We start from the raw sequence: 18,517 nt of genomic DNA, 5'->3' as shown, positions 1-18,517 counted from the left end.
GTGTACTAGTAGATTATTTGTTATGGTAAACTAGCCATGGTATAACAACGAGTAAAAGGAAATGAATAAATTTGTTTTTTGGTACATTTGAACTACTTGAATTACAGAACTTGGAGGAACTGAGAGTTATTTGGCATTTTAATGTTTCGTCTGCCCCATAGGAGCAGTTCTAATAGTCCTCTTGTAAACTAGATGTTCTTTTTTGGAGGTTTATAACTTTTATTATACAGTTAGTGTACTAGTAGATTATTTGTTATGGTAAACTAGCCATGGTATAACAACGAGTAAAAGGAAATGAATAAATTTGTTTCATGGTACATTTGAACTACTTGGATTACAGAACTTGGTGGAACTGAGAGTTATTTGACATTTTAATGTTTCGTCTGCCCCATAGGAGCAGTTCTAATAGTCCTCTTGTAAACTAGATGTTCTTTTTTGGAGGTTTATAACTTTTATTATACAGTTAGTGTACTAGTAGATTATTTGTTATGGTAAACTAGCCATGGTATAACAACGAGTAAAAGGAAATGAATAAATTTGTTTTTTGGTACATTTGAACTACTTGAATTACAGAACTTGGAGGAACTGAGAGTTATTTGGCATTTTAATGTTTCGTCTGCCCCATAGGAGCAGTTCTAATAGTCCTCTTGTAAACTAGATGTTCTTTTTTGGAGGTTTATAACTTTTATTATACAGTTAGTGTACTAGTAGATTATTTGTTATGGTAAACTAGCCATGGTATAACAACGAGTAAAAGGAAATGAATAAATTTGTTTCATGGTACATTTGAACTACTTGGATTACAGAACTTGGTGGAACTGAGAGTTATTTGACATTTTAATGTTTCGTCTGCCCCATAGGAGCAGTTCTAATAGTCCTCTTGTAAACTAGATGTTCTTTTTTGGAGGTTTATAACTTTTATTATACAGTTAGTGTACTAGTAGATTATTTGTTATGGTAAACTAGCCATGGTATAACAACGAGTAAAAGGAAATGAATAAATTTGTTTTTTGGTACATTTGAACTACTTGAATTACAGAACTTGGAGGAACTGAGAGTTATTTGGCATTTTAATGTTTCGTCTGCCCCATAGGAGCAGTTCTAATAGTCCTCTTGTAAACTAGATGTTCTTTTTTGGAGGTTTATAACTTTTATTATACAGTTAGTGTACTAGTAGATTATTTGTTATGGTAAACTAGCCATGGTATAACAACGAGTAAAAGGAAATGAATAAATTTGTTTCATGGTACATTTGAACTACTTGGATTACAGAACTTGGTGGAACTGAGAGTTATTTGACATTTTAATGTTTCGTCTGCCCCATAGGAGCAGTTCTAATAGTCCTCTTGTAAACTAGATGTTCTTTTTTGGAGGTTTATAACTTTTATTATACAGTTAGTGTACTAGTAGATTATTTGTTATGGTAAACTAGCCATGGTATAACAACGAGTAAAAGGAAATGAATAAATTTGTTTTTTGGTACATTTGAACTACTTGAATTACAGAACTTGGAGGAACCGAGAGTTATTTGACATTTTAATGTTTCGTCTGCCCCATAGGAGCAGTTCTAATAGTCCTCTTGTAAACTAGATGTTCTTTTTTGGAGGTTTATAACTTTTATTATACAGTTAGTGTACTAGTAGATTATTTGTTATGGTAAACTAGCCATGGTATAACAACGAGTAAAAGGAAATGAATAAATTTGTTTTTTGGTACATTTGAACTACTTGAATTACAGAACTTGGAGGAACTGAGAGTTATTTGGCATTTTAATGTTTCGTCTGCCCCATAGGAGCAGTTCTAATAGTCCTCTTGTAAACTAGATGTTCTTTTTTGGAGGTTTATAACTTTTATTATACAGTTAGTGTACTAGTAGATTATTTGTTATGGTAAACTAGCCATGGTATAACAACGAGTAAAAGGAAATGAATAAATTTGTTTTTTGGTACATTTGAACTACTTGAATTACAGAACTTGGAGGAACCGAGAGTTATTTGACATTTTAATGTTTCGTCTGCCCCATAGGAGCAGTTCTAATAGTCCTCTTGTAAACTAGATGTTCTTTTTTGGAGGTTTATAACTTTTATTATACAGTTAGTGTACTAGTAGATTATTTGTTATGGTAAACTAGCCATGGTATAACAACGAGTAAAAGGAAATGAATAAATTTGTTTTTTGGTACATTTGAACTACTTGAATTACAGAACTTGGAGGAACTGAGAGTTATTTGGCATTTTAATGTTTCGTCTGCCCCATAGGAGCAGTTCTAATAGTCCTCTTGTAAACTAGATGTTCTTTTTTGGAGGTTTATAACTTTTATTATACAGTTAGTGTACTAGTAGATTATTTGTTATGGTAAACTAGCCATGGTATAACAACGAGTAAAAGGAAATGAATAAATTTGTTTCATGGTACATTTGAACTACTTGGATTACAGAACTTGGTGGAACTGAGAGTTATTTGACATTTTAATGTTTCGTCTGCCCCATAGGAGCAGTTCTAATAGTCCTCTTGTAAACTAGATGTTCTTTTTTGGAGGTTTATAACTTTTATTATACAGTTAGTGTACTAGTAGATTATTTGTTATGGTAAACTAGCCATGGTATAACAACGAGTAAAAGGAAATGAATAAATTTGTTTTTTGGTACATTTGAACTACTTGAATTACAGAACTTGGAGGAACTGAGAGTTATTTGGCATTTTAATGTTTCGTCTGCCCCATAGGAGCAGTTCTAATAGTCCTCTTGTAAACTAGATGTTCTTTTTTGGAGGTTTATAACTTTTATTATACAGTTAGTGTACTAGTAGATTATTTGTTATGGTAAACTAGCCATGGTATAACAACGAGTAAAAGGAAATGAATAAATTTGTTTCATGGTACATTTGAACTACTTGGATTACAGAACTTGGTGGAACTGAGAGTTATTTGACATTTTAATGTTTCGTCTGCCCCATAGGAGCAGTTCTAATAGTCCTCTTGTAAACTAGATGTTCTTTTTTGGAGGTTTATAACTTTTATTATACAGTTAGTGTACTAGTAGATTATTTGTTAAGGTAAACTAGCCATGGTATAACAACGAGTAAAAGGAAATGAATAAATTTGTTTTTTGGTACATTTGAACTACTTGAATTACAGAACTTGGAGGAACCGAGAGTTATTTGACATTTTAATGTTTCGTCTGCCCCATAGGAGCAGTTCTAATAGTCCTCTTGTAAACTAGATGTTCTTTTTTGGAGGTTTATAACTTTTATTATACAGTTAGTGTACTAGTAGATTATTTGTTATGGTAAACTAGCCATGGTATAACAACGAGTAAAAGGAAATGAATAAATTTGTTTTTTGGTACATTTGAACTACTTGAATTACAGAACTTGGAGGAACTGAGAGTTATTTGGCATTTTAATGTTTCGTCTGCCCCATAGGAGCAGTTCTAATAGTCCTCTTGTAAACTAGATGTTCTTTTTTGGAGGTTTATAACTTTTATTATACAGTTAGTGTACTAGTAGATTATTTGTTATGGTAAACTAGCCATGGTATAACAACGAGTAAAAGGAAATGAATAAATTTGTTTCATGGTACATTTGAACTACTTGGATTACAGAACTTGGTGGAACTGAGAGTTATTTGGCATTTTAATGTTTCGTCTGCCCCATAGGAGCAGTTCTAATAGTCCTCTTGTAAACTAGATGTTCTTTTTTGGAGGTTTATAACTTTTATTATACAGTTAGTGTACTAGTAGATTATTTGTTATGGTAAACTAGCCATGGTATAACAACGAGTAAAAGGAAATGAATAAATTTGTTTCATGGTACATTTGAACTACTTGGATTACAGAACTTGGTGGAACTGAGAGTTATTTGACATTTTAATGTTTCGTCTGCCCCATAGGAGCAGTTCTAATAGTCCTCTTGTAAACTAGATGTTCTTTTTTGGAGGTTTATAACTTTTATTATACAGTTGGTGGTCTAGTAGTTGATCAGATGTGGTGGCAACAGAAAAAATCACCAAAAATGGAATTTGGTCAATCATATTATTTCCTCCAGGAAATAGTAGAGCAAAAGAATCTAAAAATGACATTTCGTAACTCAAACTCGAAATGGAAAATCGACTAATTAAATTCCTTTTTGGAAATGACTACTCGTGATTGGTAAGCACTTCTAATTTTTGGATTCCATTTATTAGATGATGCTCAATTTGTAATATTTGTTTATATTGAGGTAGAAAAAAAACTATAAACTCTTTTTTTTAATATTTATTAGCTAACTACATTTAATAACATTCTGAATACGTTTATACATATATTTATAATAACGAATATTCTATTCCGAGATTTTGATAGACTTTGAGTTGAAAGATGTTGTGAATATGTTTATTTTCCATAAATATTAACTACTATTAATGTTAAATCTACATCAGGTACCTTAGAGCATAGCGGTTGTCATCAGTTCAGCAATTGCCTCAAAATAAAAACATAAAACGATTAATCCAATTTATCCTTTACGGAATGCCAAGAAGGCAATACACTTTGATATCTAAAACAAAGATAAAACAGTTTATTTTATGGTTTATAACAAAACTACGACGAATTTTGAGAAATAACATTTTTGGTTATACCGAATAAACCCAAGATATGTGAAAGTTTAACAAAAGATCAAAATGAGCGAATATAAATTAGCGAATAGTGTAGTAGTGGAGTGTGTGATGAAATTAGAAAAAAAATATACTGAGTGTTAAAATTTATCTTATCCAATATGATAAATGAATCAGTATAAACCATCTAGTGCTTTTAAAAGTATTTTTTTTCTACAAATTGTAATAAAAACATGCATGAAACGCCTAAATCTAAATAACTTTGATTGTTTTCTATTTATTTTTCTAGATCTTTTGAGAATTATTTTGAAATATACAAGGAGTATATGTAGTGCAGTTTAGTTAGTTTATAATAAATAGTCGTAGTCGTAATTCAAATAAATTAGTTAAGTGTAGTGTAGATAAAAGTACCAAATGGAATTCTACTCACCCAAAAAGTTTTTTCTTTGAAGAATGCGCGAATATCTGCCCAATCAAGTAAACGCCGAGTATGACTTGTATGACGTTAGCCAAAACATCGAACTTCAATTTCCGAACCAAATTTTCGTTTGGTAAGTATTCAACAACTGGTACAGAACGTCGATCTGTGGATTGTACAGATCGACTTTGATCTATGGATTGTCGCGTTGCCCTCTGATTCGACCCAACTGGCACAAACTGTCTCGAAGAGCCCGAGTCGTTTTCGGTGTTCCTAGAATTGATTCGAGCGTTCGATACTTGTCTAGCGGAGTCTCTTCTAGACGAAGCGGCTCTATAAACATCATTCCTAGACGAATGAGTTGAAATTGGTCCGTTAAGAACACCATCTCTTGCTACATAATCGTTTCTATAAATATTCCTAGTTCTTCTTGTACGTCTGGAATCATCTCGATTCACTGAAGGATTTCTATTTTCGTTCAAAGTGCCATATCGGTATTGTCTGGAATGTCTTTCGCCATCTCGTACCCTGGATTCTCGAATTACCATCGGAACATATTTAGTACCACCAGAACGTTGCGTTTCTTTTCGATTTAAATCGCATTGACGATTTTCCACATTTCGCCGATATCTGACAACTCGAGCACGAGTTAACTGGGTGCTTTCGACACCTACTCGGTGACGACGGCGTTCTTCTAAACTTCCTTCACGATAACTGACCCTAGAGGCAAGATTCCTGCTTTGTCTAGCGTCGTTTCTGCGTTCTCTAATGTCGCGAGAAAAACGTTCACGTTCTTGCCGAATATTCCTGTCGAATCCATTCGTTCTTCTATCATTTTGTATAAGAGATCTCGATCTATCTAGTTGAGAACGGTTATGATCTCTAACCCTGTTGTCAGATCTCTCTACAAGATGTCTATCTTGGATATTTGATACGCGTTCTCTGTCTTGATTTCTGAATTGTCTGAAATTGAGAATGAAGTGAAGAAAACTACTAAAACACATCAAATACCTCTGGTATTTGCAATATTTTGATAACTTTGTGAGAGGTGATACGCTTCAATCAAAAATTCGATAAAATTAATAACAGGAACCGAAGCGAGGCAAGTGAATCGAAGTTCTGAAAAACCTTTTGAAGAGAGACAATTAAAATCTAGTTACGTTTGATAAAAAGTTATAAAAAACGGAAAATAAAATAATACTGTAGCGTAGGGAATTATATTTTTCCAAATTTTTCAAATTTTTAGTTCGGTTTTTTTCATTCCGTTATCGTTTTATGTTTTCTCCCATCTCTATTCTTTTAACTTAAACCATCAACGTCACGATCAGCTGTTTAATGGCGTCCGAAGGTCAAAGAATTATAATGGAAGTAAATAGGAAAATTAATTTTAAAATTCCTGAATCTTTTAGACCTTGATGATTGAGGAATAGGAGATAAAGTTAATTCTCACTTAATATAAAGAATGTTGAAGTTCGAACATAAACCGAAGTTTGATATTTTGGACAAATGAATAACATAGACGACGTACAACACCCAGACTTTAACCCTTCTTTTAAATTATATCAACCTCATAATATTGCATTATAAATTTATCACAATAAACTATATAAAAACAAATTTTTAATGTACCTGTCAGTGCCAGTTCTAAAGCTTCGCCTATCGTACAAATTTTCGTAAATCACGTCTTTTTCATTAGCACGTCGACTATTATCTCTGCGAAGAGGCAATTCTTCACGAAATTCTCTATCTGCAGATACGCGACTTCTTCGAAAGCTTCTACGAGATTGATGATCTCTATTTAGATTCTCCAAAAATCCAAAACAAGTTGAAATAAAAAATATCAGTAGGATAATAACGGACTTGCTGGTAGATTTTTTAAACGGTAACATTTCGGTGAAGTAAACTAAAAAACTCTTTCTTGTTCAATGTGGCTTGTGTAGTCAAGTTGGTCTACGATGATCGGGGCTGTTATTTTGTGATACTCTGCGACGTTCTGAATGGACCTCTTGGAAGAACTTGGTATTTATATCTTTTGAGCAGTTCAATTTCATGGTTGGTTAGCTGTTAACTTGTTAAAAAGCTATTTGTACCAAACTATGTGTGTGGTTTAAATCAATTTGAGTATGTGATTTACTTCTCGTAATATAGTGGAAAATACACTGTCATATTTTAAAAGGGTTGTTGTACTATACTGAATGTTTCACGCAGACAAAAATGTTATTCTTAAGTAAATAAAATACTTATAACGCTTACAAACGCGAAAATTTCATCAATAAGTGATGGAGATCTACGAGGATGCAAATCAAAGTAACTTATCCATAACAACTTGACAATACTGAACGTCAGGACCGAACTCACTAAAATTTCGGATCTAATACGTTTATCAGAAAACTGATTAAAGTACTGCACTGTTTACACTTACCTGTGGAATGTTATATAAATGAAAAACACACGACACAATATTTAGAAACAAAACACACAATTTTAAATTCGTCTGAACATCAAAATAACATTATAAAACACTAATCACGATATTAAGTATGTTTTTACAATATGGCGAAAGTCTTGTTGGTTTGGTCACGTGATGTGTCGTCTCCATCTTGTACTTTGTGGGATCGGTTACTAATACCATAGAACTAATATTATAGATAGAGAGAGCGAAGTATGGGAACTCGTTAAAGTGGACTCTCTATTTCTTTCTAATCTATTCTGATTTGATTACCATGACGTCGAAGTTTCAAGTGATGAAAACAGAAGAAGAAAGACAGAAACTGGTAAACTTACGCAATTACTACATTCAATATTAATTCTATGACTAATACACAACAAAAGTCTGCTATATGCGACTGATCTTAGACAACATTTGTGGTGTGACAGAAGGCTTTTCATCAAGAGCTCCAAAGGAAGAAATGAATGCTGGAATGGCCTGTTACGAGGGTTTTATACTAAGAATGCATCGATCAGTCAGCTGTCAAATTGGAACTGTTATTCAGGGGTACCAATCCACTACATAAAAATTACCTAAAATCGTTGGAGAATTTTTATAAAGGCGCGTTTATTCCTGAACAAAAACGATTTCTTGAAAAAAAAAAAAGGATTTGCTAAATTTAAAAATTGGAAAGTAACTAGTGTATAAGAAGAATCGAACCAAGAGGTACCTATAGCAAGGTTAGGAAAGTTAAAAAGATTATAGCATCATAATTATGAAAACTACTAAATAGGTCATTTGGAGATGACGTCACAACTAGCCGCTATATTGTCCTGGGAGTCAAACATTAAAATTATGGTTATATTGGTGTTTTATTCTCGTGTTTTTTTTGTTTAGAGATATTCATTTCAATCAAAAAACGCTCGAAACAAGCAATTCTCTATACACAAATGAAGTAAAGTCTTTGTCCACCACGACAATATGGCCGACGTCTCAAATGACGTTACTCGAAATGATCTATACAGCAATATAATCCTTTTTGAAATACTTCAAACACCAAGGTGAATGGAAGTCATTTAACGAGAATTTTTGTTTTATTTTTTAAGTAATTCATCAACTAAAAAATTCATTTCGAGCTAAAAATTATCTTTAGTTGAAAATGTTTTTTCTACACCTCATTCCACTAAAGGGTAGATTATAAATTACCCTCTATTCGCCCACGTTCCATCTTTTACCAATTGAAAGCAATTTGTTCAAGTTTAGAAAATTTATCTTCACACATGTGTATCGCCCTCGACACACAAGTGGTTCAAGAATTTAATAATGGATGTCCCTTATCTGTTTTCTGCATACCTCAACTGCTATATACTTCACATCTGCGTCCCTACACTGTTAAAATTTTCAAATATTTTGCAATTAAAAAATATATCTAGTTCAAATAGATTGAAGTGTGAAGTGTAATAATTTTATTGTATTCAGTGTTGTACAATTACATTGAAATTTTTAAATGTTCAACATATTTTTTGTTCATTTTGGAATAAATACAATGATAAAATCGTTTATGAGACTGACACGCCAATATAATCATTCGAAAAACTACTTTTCTCAGAGTACATTTGACGTAATTTTCGCTCTTATTTGAAAACTCATTTGCGCATGCTGGACGGTTGTCAACTGTCAATAACGATAATTGACAAACGCAAAATTTTTTATTTTATTCCAGATTCATAAACTCATAATAAAGATCCATAAATACCGGATTAAAAACAAAAAGCAGTATAGACGTCAAAGAGAATAACAAAATTTTTAGGTTAACGACATTAACGTCAAGTTTATGAATGGGATGTGGAAATTTCTACAAACGTCAAACGGCGGCAGTAAACGAGAAGTCAAGTTTACGAATCGGCCTTTAACATCGGTAGTCATTAGTAAAGCTTGCTACGAAATTATTATATTATATTAATATAAAAAATTCACCAAATTTTGAGTATTAATCCAATTATTATCCATTAACATTTACAAATAGTACGTTTGTACACATTTACAAATTGAGGTTAGTGGCATTTTGAAATAGCCATCACACTAATTTGGAAATACTGGTTTATAAGCAAAAAGGTTATATTTTAAATGAAAAGTTACTAATTAAGTAAGTACGTTTGCTTATTATGATCAAACTACATTATGTAAAATATCAGAGTCAACACATACTACAAGTAAACAGTAATTCTGTTGATATATTGACAGGACTGTATTAAGGGTTCATTATTTCGTAGGATAATTCTATGCAACTTCCTATTAATGTTTATAGCTTTTTAATTGAAATTAGAATTTAACATTTAACATAAGTCGTGATATAAATTCTAATGAAGAAGAAATTTAAATTTGAAACAAATTTCATGATTTTGTATCGTTTAAAAGCACTTGATTTGTTTTAAGTTGTAACTCCATTTTGGGTCCAAACTAACCCTCGGAACACGGACTGTACTAAGGGATAATTTCGTAGTATGACTGTGCATCTTATTTTTATTGCCGTTATATGTTTCAACACAAAGCAGCTTGCGCTTGTACATGTTTAATCTAGTCGCGCTTATCATTCATTTACACGATGACTGGAGCCCTCATAAGCTTCAGCCTCCAGTGGCGGAACTCTAGGGTTGGTTTAGGAATCATTAATTCGTCAAAAGGTTCAAGCAGAAGCTCTTGATCGGTCTTCTAAAGGACCTGGGCCTATCAGAAGGCCAATGAATTTTCTATGAAAACTCTGTTGCTTCAAGATGTAGCTGGTATGTCAAACTGTGTTGAATGCTTGGTTAAAATCTAAGATTAACCGTTCCTAAGTACATTGTCGAAGTTTATTATTTGACAGAATTGGCATTAAGTTTATTGATGGATATGGAGAGATATTTGGATTTTTCGTTTGTTTTCTTGTCCAATCAAAAATGGGGCGAAATAAATAAAACAAAAAATGATTTTGTATATAACATATATTTTACTAAATATGTTGTTGCACTTACATCTTAATAATTAGAACCTAAGTTAGTATTTACATATAAGTGTCAGCTAATGCCAAATTATATAAATAAAATAAAAATGCAAAATGACGAAGGCATATAATTTGGCAAAACTAAAATTCATATATACACAAAAAAATGCGGATAATAAAATATGCATAATATATAAACTACAATAATATATAAAAGATAATAAATGGCATCTTGACGAACAGATCGATACGTAAGGAGAAAAATTAAACTTAAAACAGAACCACAGCTTGTCGCATTTTTGTCACTATATTATTAACGGTGGTGTTTCACTTACGGACTATGTTCTCCAAAGCTACATTTTTTTTTCTTCGTTGAATAGGTGTTTACTATTATTATGAAATAACCAAGAGAAACCTAGGATATCAAAATACCACACATTCAGTTTTCAGCCTCTAATTAGACGATTTCAACTGTTTAGTAATGAATTTACTGCCGCCCGTCCATAACTCACTTTTTTCATAATTATAATTTGGTATTTCGTTTGCTTTCTTGTTTAGTGCTTCCATCTTGTAACCTTTTAAATGATTAATACTAATAAAAAATCTGTGTATCGAATATGAAAATGCTACATCTACTTAATGGCACCCAATTGACTATGATATGACTTTCCGAAGGCTGAAAATTGTATGTCGCAGTACATAGTGTCATCAACAAATGAATATAATAATAAATCTTAATCTAATTAAATTAAAGGGAAAAAAATAACTAATGTAACTACTAACGTTATAAAAAATATATATCTAATAGTAGTTACATAATATATGTGAGCTAATGATTCGTAATTGGTTTCAATATAAAGTTGTTCGATAAAAAGTGTATAATCAAACATCAAAAGTGCAAAAAGGCCTTTATGAACTTACTATAGGTTGTCAATGACTCTAAAACTTGATAATTTTTATTAATTAGAACTGAAATAATGAAAGAAGGAAATTAAAAAGAAATATATAAATCGACATTTGGTTCAGAACTTAAACCGTAACGGAAAAGCAAAATGTGGAAATGAAAAATCCGGAAAGGAATAACATTATAAAAGAAAATTTGAGCTTGAAACCTTTTGAAAATATACCAGAATAGAAATTGTAATTTGGGGGTTTGTAAAATTTCGTATGCCTTTGATTATATATATCCTGTTTTTATACTTCTTGATGTTGATTATAATATGAATAACAATATTATTAATAAAAAATTATATACTTAGAAGGGTATTTAATCAAGTTCTATCTAACAATAGACGATTTTGATGTATAATCATATAACAGGTGCAAAATATCTATTTCAACAACTCTTCTAAGTCTTACAACGAAATCTTTTTATTTTTTTAAATTTATATCACAAAAAAAATCGGTTATACAAACTTTGAAGTTGAAAATTGCATAAAAGTGTGATTAGGCATATCAACTTTTTATGAAACTCTCCTTATAAATAATAAGAGGACTTTTGATATCGAGATAAATATAAAGAATATAAAATAAAGGAAAAAATGTCACAATACCAAAGATAAAAAGATAAAGATGTCACGCTTTTGAAGTTATAAAGTTTTATATAGAACGTCTTCGAATCCAATCACTTCACCTCAAACTGTCTATCAATTTTTTTTATTTATAAACAAAGAAGTATGATAAATATGTCTTCCACCATTATTTAAATAAATATTAGAATTAATTAGTAGCGGAGAACCTTTTCAACCACTTCTACAAACAATACCATATTTACCATGACAAGTTATGGATTCATTTCCACCATGGAACTTAAGGGCTTACAATGTTAAAAAAAAAAGAAAAATGTCAAGCTCAATCAGATGTACAAGCTACACCAGATAGTAATCAATCTTGCTGATTCGATATCAAATCTAACTGATAGAGGTTACCACAAATCACATTTTGGAATTCCCTTATGGACATTTGTCAAATTTTGACTTCAGTGTGTTGATTGAAAGATGTTGTTAAACCAGAAATAAACACACAGAAGCTTAGCTTGAAAAGTATTAGATTCTTCTCCTGGAAAATCAACCCCCATTGACTTATACAATGATTGCAAAAGTACCAATGATCAGGAGGTCCAAAGTGGAATTGAGAAAGGAACTAAACATCACAAAACTTCAAATACATCATCCGTATCTCAAAATAAAGAGTCCTTAGTCACATATCGTTGCAGATAATTCTTTTCAATCAACATAAAAAATCTCTATACACTCTAAATATTGAAATAAATTTTGGATTGGTTTTGTGAGTATTATGGTGGTTTTCCTCCAAGAAAATCCATCCCCATTGACTTAAACAATGATTGCGAAAGTACCAATGATCAGGAGGTGCAAAAAGAAACCGTTCCAAACCAGAAAACTCCAAAGTGGAATTGAGAAAGGAACTAAACATTACAAAACGTCATATGGAAGTGTTTACTCCATTTTTGATGAGTCTTTCTACATTTAGAGCGTATAGAGCTTTTTAAGTTGATTGAAAAGAATTATCTGCAACGATATGTGACTATGGAAGAAACCTGGATTCACTAATACACAACTGGACCCAGTAAAAACACGTAAAACCGTATTCGACTGGTAAGTTTCTTCATTTTGGGATATGGATAACATATTGGATCATGGCATACACAAAGGGTTGGATTGAAGAGTGTTATGATGATTCTTTTCCTGGAAAAGCAACCACCATTGATTGGTATGTGGAGTTAAAACGCGTTTACAATATTTTAGATGAGTTTTCGTAGTTATAGGTAGTTCAAATAACTTAAAACCGTAACTGGATGGAAGGTGAGTATGAATAAGACAAAACAATGAATGGTGGCAATTAGAAAAAAATTCCTTTCACCAAACAGATCATTTTGTATTGAAAGTTGATGGTTTAATTCGATGAACTGATTCTTCACCCACTATATTCAACAAGTACTGAAACGGAAGCTTATTTTGACCAGGAATTTTTGATCTGTGTGTTACTAATAGACTAATAGAATTAGAGCTAGAGCAGATATGCGAAGACAAGACATCACAGCTGTTCGAACCTGTTTTTTCAAAGTACGGTTGACGATTTGTTATACAAGAACATATTTATTGATATATGAGGTGAAATTCGGAAACGCCCTATATAATACTTGCTTCAAAGCAATTAGGATGTACACATAAAAATGTTCTTACCATTGTGATAGCGTAAATGTATATATATTCTAAAAATAAGCTCTTCAATAAATATATCAAAATCAAAACGTTCGGCTAACAAATTGCCAACGTTTAATCTCACACTAAGAAAATTTTTTTGTTACAATTAGTGCTTGAAACATCGAGATTTGTTTGGAAGAATCTCAATTTTAAAAACACGTCTCGTAAAAATAATCATTTCCTAATATCTCGCACCAGAAAATCAGTTTCTAATAAAAAAAATAATAAAATAGATTTTTTTTTTCAAAATTTTAGGTAACTTTTTCAGTTTAAAAAATAATGCCAATTTGACAGTGGGTAATTCGCCAAGCTATTTAATATTACAGATATGACAATCGGTTAAAACTCAATCTTAGCAATAATTCGAATGAACATGGCACGCAATTGAAATTTATGTGAAGCAAGCAACGTTTATTTAATTATAATTTCCAAATGTAAATAGAAATTGATACAATTCCCTTATCGAATAATTAATATAGGATCCGAAGCCTTTAGGAAGTTAAAGCTTTCGTATCATAATGAAATTTTTATTTTTTGGTTTAGGGAAGTTGAATTATCTTTGATGCACCGATTGGGGTTAAGGTAAATTCAAAACACACGAAAGAAATCGATCCAAGATATGCATCCACCAAACCGGACACCACAATCTACAGGAAAGTCTCAGATCCGGAAAGTTTACATACTTTGTAGTAACGGTATAAGGAAATACAGATTATTCGGCAGTGACCTGGAATGTAGCATGGCTGGTTGTTGGGGTGCGAAATTATCACCCGTAAAACCATTTGGTACCTCATTAGTTCACTTATTGATTGTGGCATACAAGATTGGAGACAAACCAAAAGAATCAAATTGCTACTTCGATATTTTTTTTTCTTCTGAGGGGCAACTGTAGTTTTAACCAACTGTCATTATACAAGTTTACGTTATCCCTTTTGAAAATGTATAAAATATAAGCTTGTTTTCGATTTTGACATTGATTTAAGAATGATAAGGCGTTACATAAGTTGCCGGGAAGAGTCCCTTGCGGTGTCCAATTTCTCCATGCCACCAATGTTGGTCGGTACGGTCGGTTACGGTGATCACATCTCCTCGTTTGAATTCTAGTTCTCCTACTTCTTGAGGCGTAAAATCGTAAAGGGCTTGAACCAAATACTGGGAAATAAAAATTGACACAAATTAATACAGAAGAAAAAAAAATATAAAACATATCGGGCTGCAACTCAAATACTCAATAACAAGACACCCTCTCCTTTGTATTTTCGGTTTAAGATTGTTGCCTCAATGGCGTTATTCATCACCTTTTTCACAGCCAGGCTCGTTTAAAATGTAATTTATGACAAAACTTAAAATTTATTAATCTAAACGTTGGTTATCAAATGTCAAATATAAGGTTGCGTTCAAAAATTCATTTTACATATAGTTGGTTGTCAAATTTTTTTTATTGAATTCCGAGCATTTTCATATTTATAACCTTTTAAACCTTCTGGACTCAACAAATAATTCAAGACCAAAATCCAAATCGGTCCAGAGTCGTTCTCGATATATAGAAAATTAAATGATACGTTTAATCATTAAAAATTAAAAGTTTTCTCTAGAAAAATGTCAGATTACATTTCAATGATACTTGTATTTATTGTTATATAAATGTGCTCTCGACAATAATCTTGCTTGTAAGAAGTTGATGTAGCGAATAATTAATTGCTATAATTAGTTTTTTTTCTATTTACAGATTTTTCGTAGTCTGTTTCAAGGTTATGACTCATAAAATGTTTGTTTTGTTTTCTGGAACAATTCTAAGTAATCAATTTTTCATGAAGGTTGAAATAATCGATTTAAACTGAAATATTTATTGAAAAAAAAGTATACTGTGTTCACCAACAATGGGGCATTTGCAACATTTTACTTTCGCTTTTAATTAAATAATTTTTTATATAGAAAGTTTCGATATCCCTGATATTTGACAATTTTTGAGTTGAGTATGAGAAATGAGAAAAAAAAAACTTTTGAGAAAGACGAATTTATTGACTTACCTCCTCAGCTACCATATCACGTAATTTAACATCTTGTGAACGGGATACTGAAGACGTTCGGTGGTATTCAACTAATTCATTCAGTGAATTAAACTTCACCACCCATAAGAAAAATTTTCCGGTAGCATCACGCAGAACCTTGAAATGTTGCACACCATCTGAACATCTATAAAAGATATTTACACAACATACTGACTCAATCAGTTGAGTGATTAAACTTACTTCACAGATAATGAGAAATCCCCCGGACTTGATTCACTAATTCTTATTAGAAAAGCCCCTTCGTGTTTATTTAATAATAATTTTTCAGCATCCGCTCTTGTGATTCTCCCATAATACCACCTGAAATCATATATAATATTTGCAAAATGAATATGATTGGAAATATATTTAATTTAACTCACTGATGGGGTTTCATTTCAATATAATTACTAGGAATTAAACCTTCTCTACCATCTAATTCAGCCCTATACCAGTTCATGTCATCCTCCATATTTAAAATCTGAAATTTCACAATGAAGATAGAAGTAATATTGACATATTTCCAAATTCCAAGTCATTTCTGGTACGTTTATATAACTAAAGTTGAGTCCTCTGTAGTTAAGTATGATGTGATCTTAATATAATTTTCATTTTTTATAAGTACTAGAAATCTGTACCAAATGAAACATTTTTATTTATAAATATCGAAAACTGAGCAAATTTTCTAATATTTAGTTCACTTTCAAGCTTTTGCACTGTTTCTAGAAATGAAAATTTTTGTTTTCAAACCTTAGTTAGCTTTTCTGATTGTAGTGCTTTTTTGGTGCCTTCAAACTTTAGTAAATTTGATTAAAATATCTTTTACTAAAGCTACATGGTTTGCTGAGATTTATGGTTAAGAGAGAAACAATCATTCACTGTCTTCAATTCTTATTTTTTCTCAAAGTTTGTTTGGAAATTGAATTCTAATGCCAAATTGTTAAGAAGAAAATTTAAAGAATGCATTATTGCATTAAAATAAATTAGAATAGGCTGTTAATTTTAGAATTATTCTTCAAAATGAAAATAAAAGACCAATTTTGCAAAAAAAATGGAAATTCTTTAAAAACAAAACAAATGAGTACTTCTCCAGATACTTCCCATGAATTTGTTCTGACACTCCATTCAGTCATACAGAGATATTAATTAAGAATGAAAATAAAAATGACATAAATTGTAATATTCTATGTTTGACAGTAATGTGTTGAAAAGCACAAGACAGCATACCTTAAATATCTGACAAAAGATCATTTTAACAATCAGAAAAAGATGAATGAATATTTTTTAAAATTTTTAGCCATAATCAATATAACTTTTAGGCCTCTAAAAACTTCTCTGTTGTTTGTTTATACTTTTTACAAACTATTTCAAGTTCCAAATTCTTCTATGCAGTTTTTAATACTTTTGTATAAGATTTACATAATTTCAGTGGAAAATAACAATTGATATTGAGAAATAAATAAAGTTTGCATCATTGGATATTTGTTTAAAATAGCAAACTTGCCCTTTTTAACCTAATTGTTTCTCAATTTATTCGTCTTTTTTCTTTTTATACATTCGATATACTGATTGTATCCATTATGAAATTAGTTTTAACTGACCTTGTATATGTATGTCTTAAGATATACATACTGTGTTGTGATCTCTTCATATTTTGGATGCGTCAACACATTCAATTACATGTATAAGTTTCGTAGGGATTTCAATTTATAAGAATTATATTGATTTAATGTGGACTTTACCCTGTATTCCCATCTTAATTTTTTATATATAAGTTATTTAATGTGTTCAACTTTAGATTTAACCTTTAATGCCTGTGAAATACAGTAAACACCATTGGATTTTATAATTTAATATTTATTTATTACTCTCACATTAGGAAACAACATAATTAGTATTCAAATCTCGTTTGAATGATTATAAATAATTGAGAAGTTACTTATGTTGATAAAATTACCGAGATAACAGATTATCCCAATAATAAAAATGAATAATGTATACATGTAAAAAAAATATCAAGTGGATGTAAAACTTAAAATGTATATAAATTCGATGATAAGCTCAAACTGTGTAACTTACTTTTAACACTTGGGCTTTTCTAAAGCTAAGCTCATCATCAGCTGTAGCGTTGAATTCGTGTTTAGCTATCGCCTCCATGGTATAAGATTATTTGAAAATTTCAGTCTTATCGCAATTATTATCACAACAAAGGAGACACAAATTACAAAAAAAAGTCAACACAAGAGATTAATAAGTTCACTTGTTTTATTGCTTTGTACCCTAAAATACACACACTTCATATTATCCGAAAAATATTTTTTAGACTGTCTGTTTATGGTATTTTCTGAAAACTAGATTATTACTCACTCCCCTTCTACGAAATTCTACACTCCACTTTGCGATTGAAGAAGAAGCAATGGCGGACTAGCTGTCACGTCCAAAATTATTTTTTCCCAGTTCTTATCACGTCTTTCGTGGTTTTTCGGTTTTCTATTTCCCGACCAACGACATGCTTGATTACAGTATTAAGGATTTATCACTAATAAAAATATGTAAATTGCAATAACGTAATTTCTTATTATTTATCAAATATCAAAATATTTTTTTATTGGTAATGGTAAATTACACAGACTAAATATTCAGAGCAAGCACTTTTAAGTTTAATGTGTTTCATTGGCTTTCTCTTTTTATCGCACAAAGTTGCTATTTATCTTCTTTTAAATATTAAAATTAAAACTTGATTGACAGAGTGTAGTCTATTGCACTCTGTGGTTTCATCACAAATCCCATTTGTTTTTATATTTTAATTATATTATATAGAA

General features: G+C 31.0%; 2 protein-coding genes across 2 annotated transcripts; both read right to left on the bottom strand.

The window, feature by feature from the left end:
- Positions 1-4,240: 4,240 nt before the first annotated feature.
- On the bottom strand, positions 4,241-7,964 carry LOC130450545 (uncharacterized). Its single transcript, XM_056789011.1, has 3 exons — positions 6,639-7,964; positions 5,022-5,972; positions 4,241-4,533 (listed from the first exon to the last, which is right to left on the bottom strand). The coding sequence occupies exons 1-3, from the start codon at positions 6,896-6,898 to the stop codon at positions 4,482-4,484; spliced, it is 1,263 nt and encodes a 420-aa protein (XP_056644989.1). The 5' UTR covers positions 6,899-7,964; the 3' UTR covers positions 4,241-4,481.
- A 2,439-nt stretch (positions 7,965-10,403) lies between these two features.
- On the bottom strand, positions 10,404-18,357 carry LOC130450544 (growth factor receptor-bound protein 2). Its single transcript, XM_056789010.1, has 5 exons — positions 17,775-18,357; positions 16,079-16,176; positions 15,897-16,016; positions 15,675-15,840; positions 10,404-14,796 (listed from the first exon to the last, which is right to left on the bottom strand). Exons 1-5 carry the CDS (start codon positions 17,850-17,852, stop codon positions 14,623-14,625), a joined length of 636 nt encoding a protein of 211 aa, XP_056644988.1. The 5' UTR covers positions 17,853-18,357; the 3' UTR covers positions 10,404-14,622.
- Between the last annotated feature and the right edge of the window lie 160 nt (positions 18,358-18,517).

This window comes from Diorhabda sublineata, chromosome 11, assembly GCF_026230105.1.
Source record: "Diorhabda sublineata isolate icDioSubl1.1 chromosome 11, icDioSubl1.1, whole genome shotgun sequence".
Lineage (NCBI taxonomy): Eukaryota > Metazoa > Arthropoda > Insecta > Coleoptera > Chrysomelidae > Diorhabda > Diorhabda sublineata.
The sequence above is the reverse complement of the archived record's forward strand: the minus strand, read 5'-3'. Positions and strand labels throughout refer to the sequence as shown.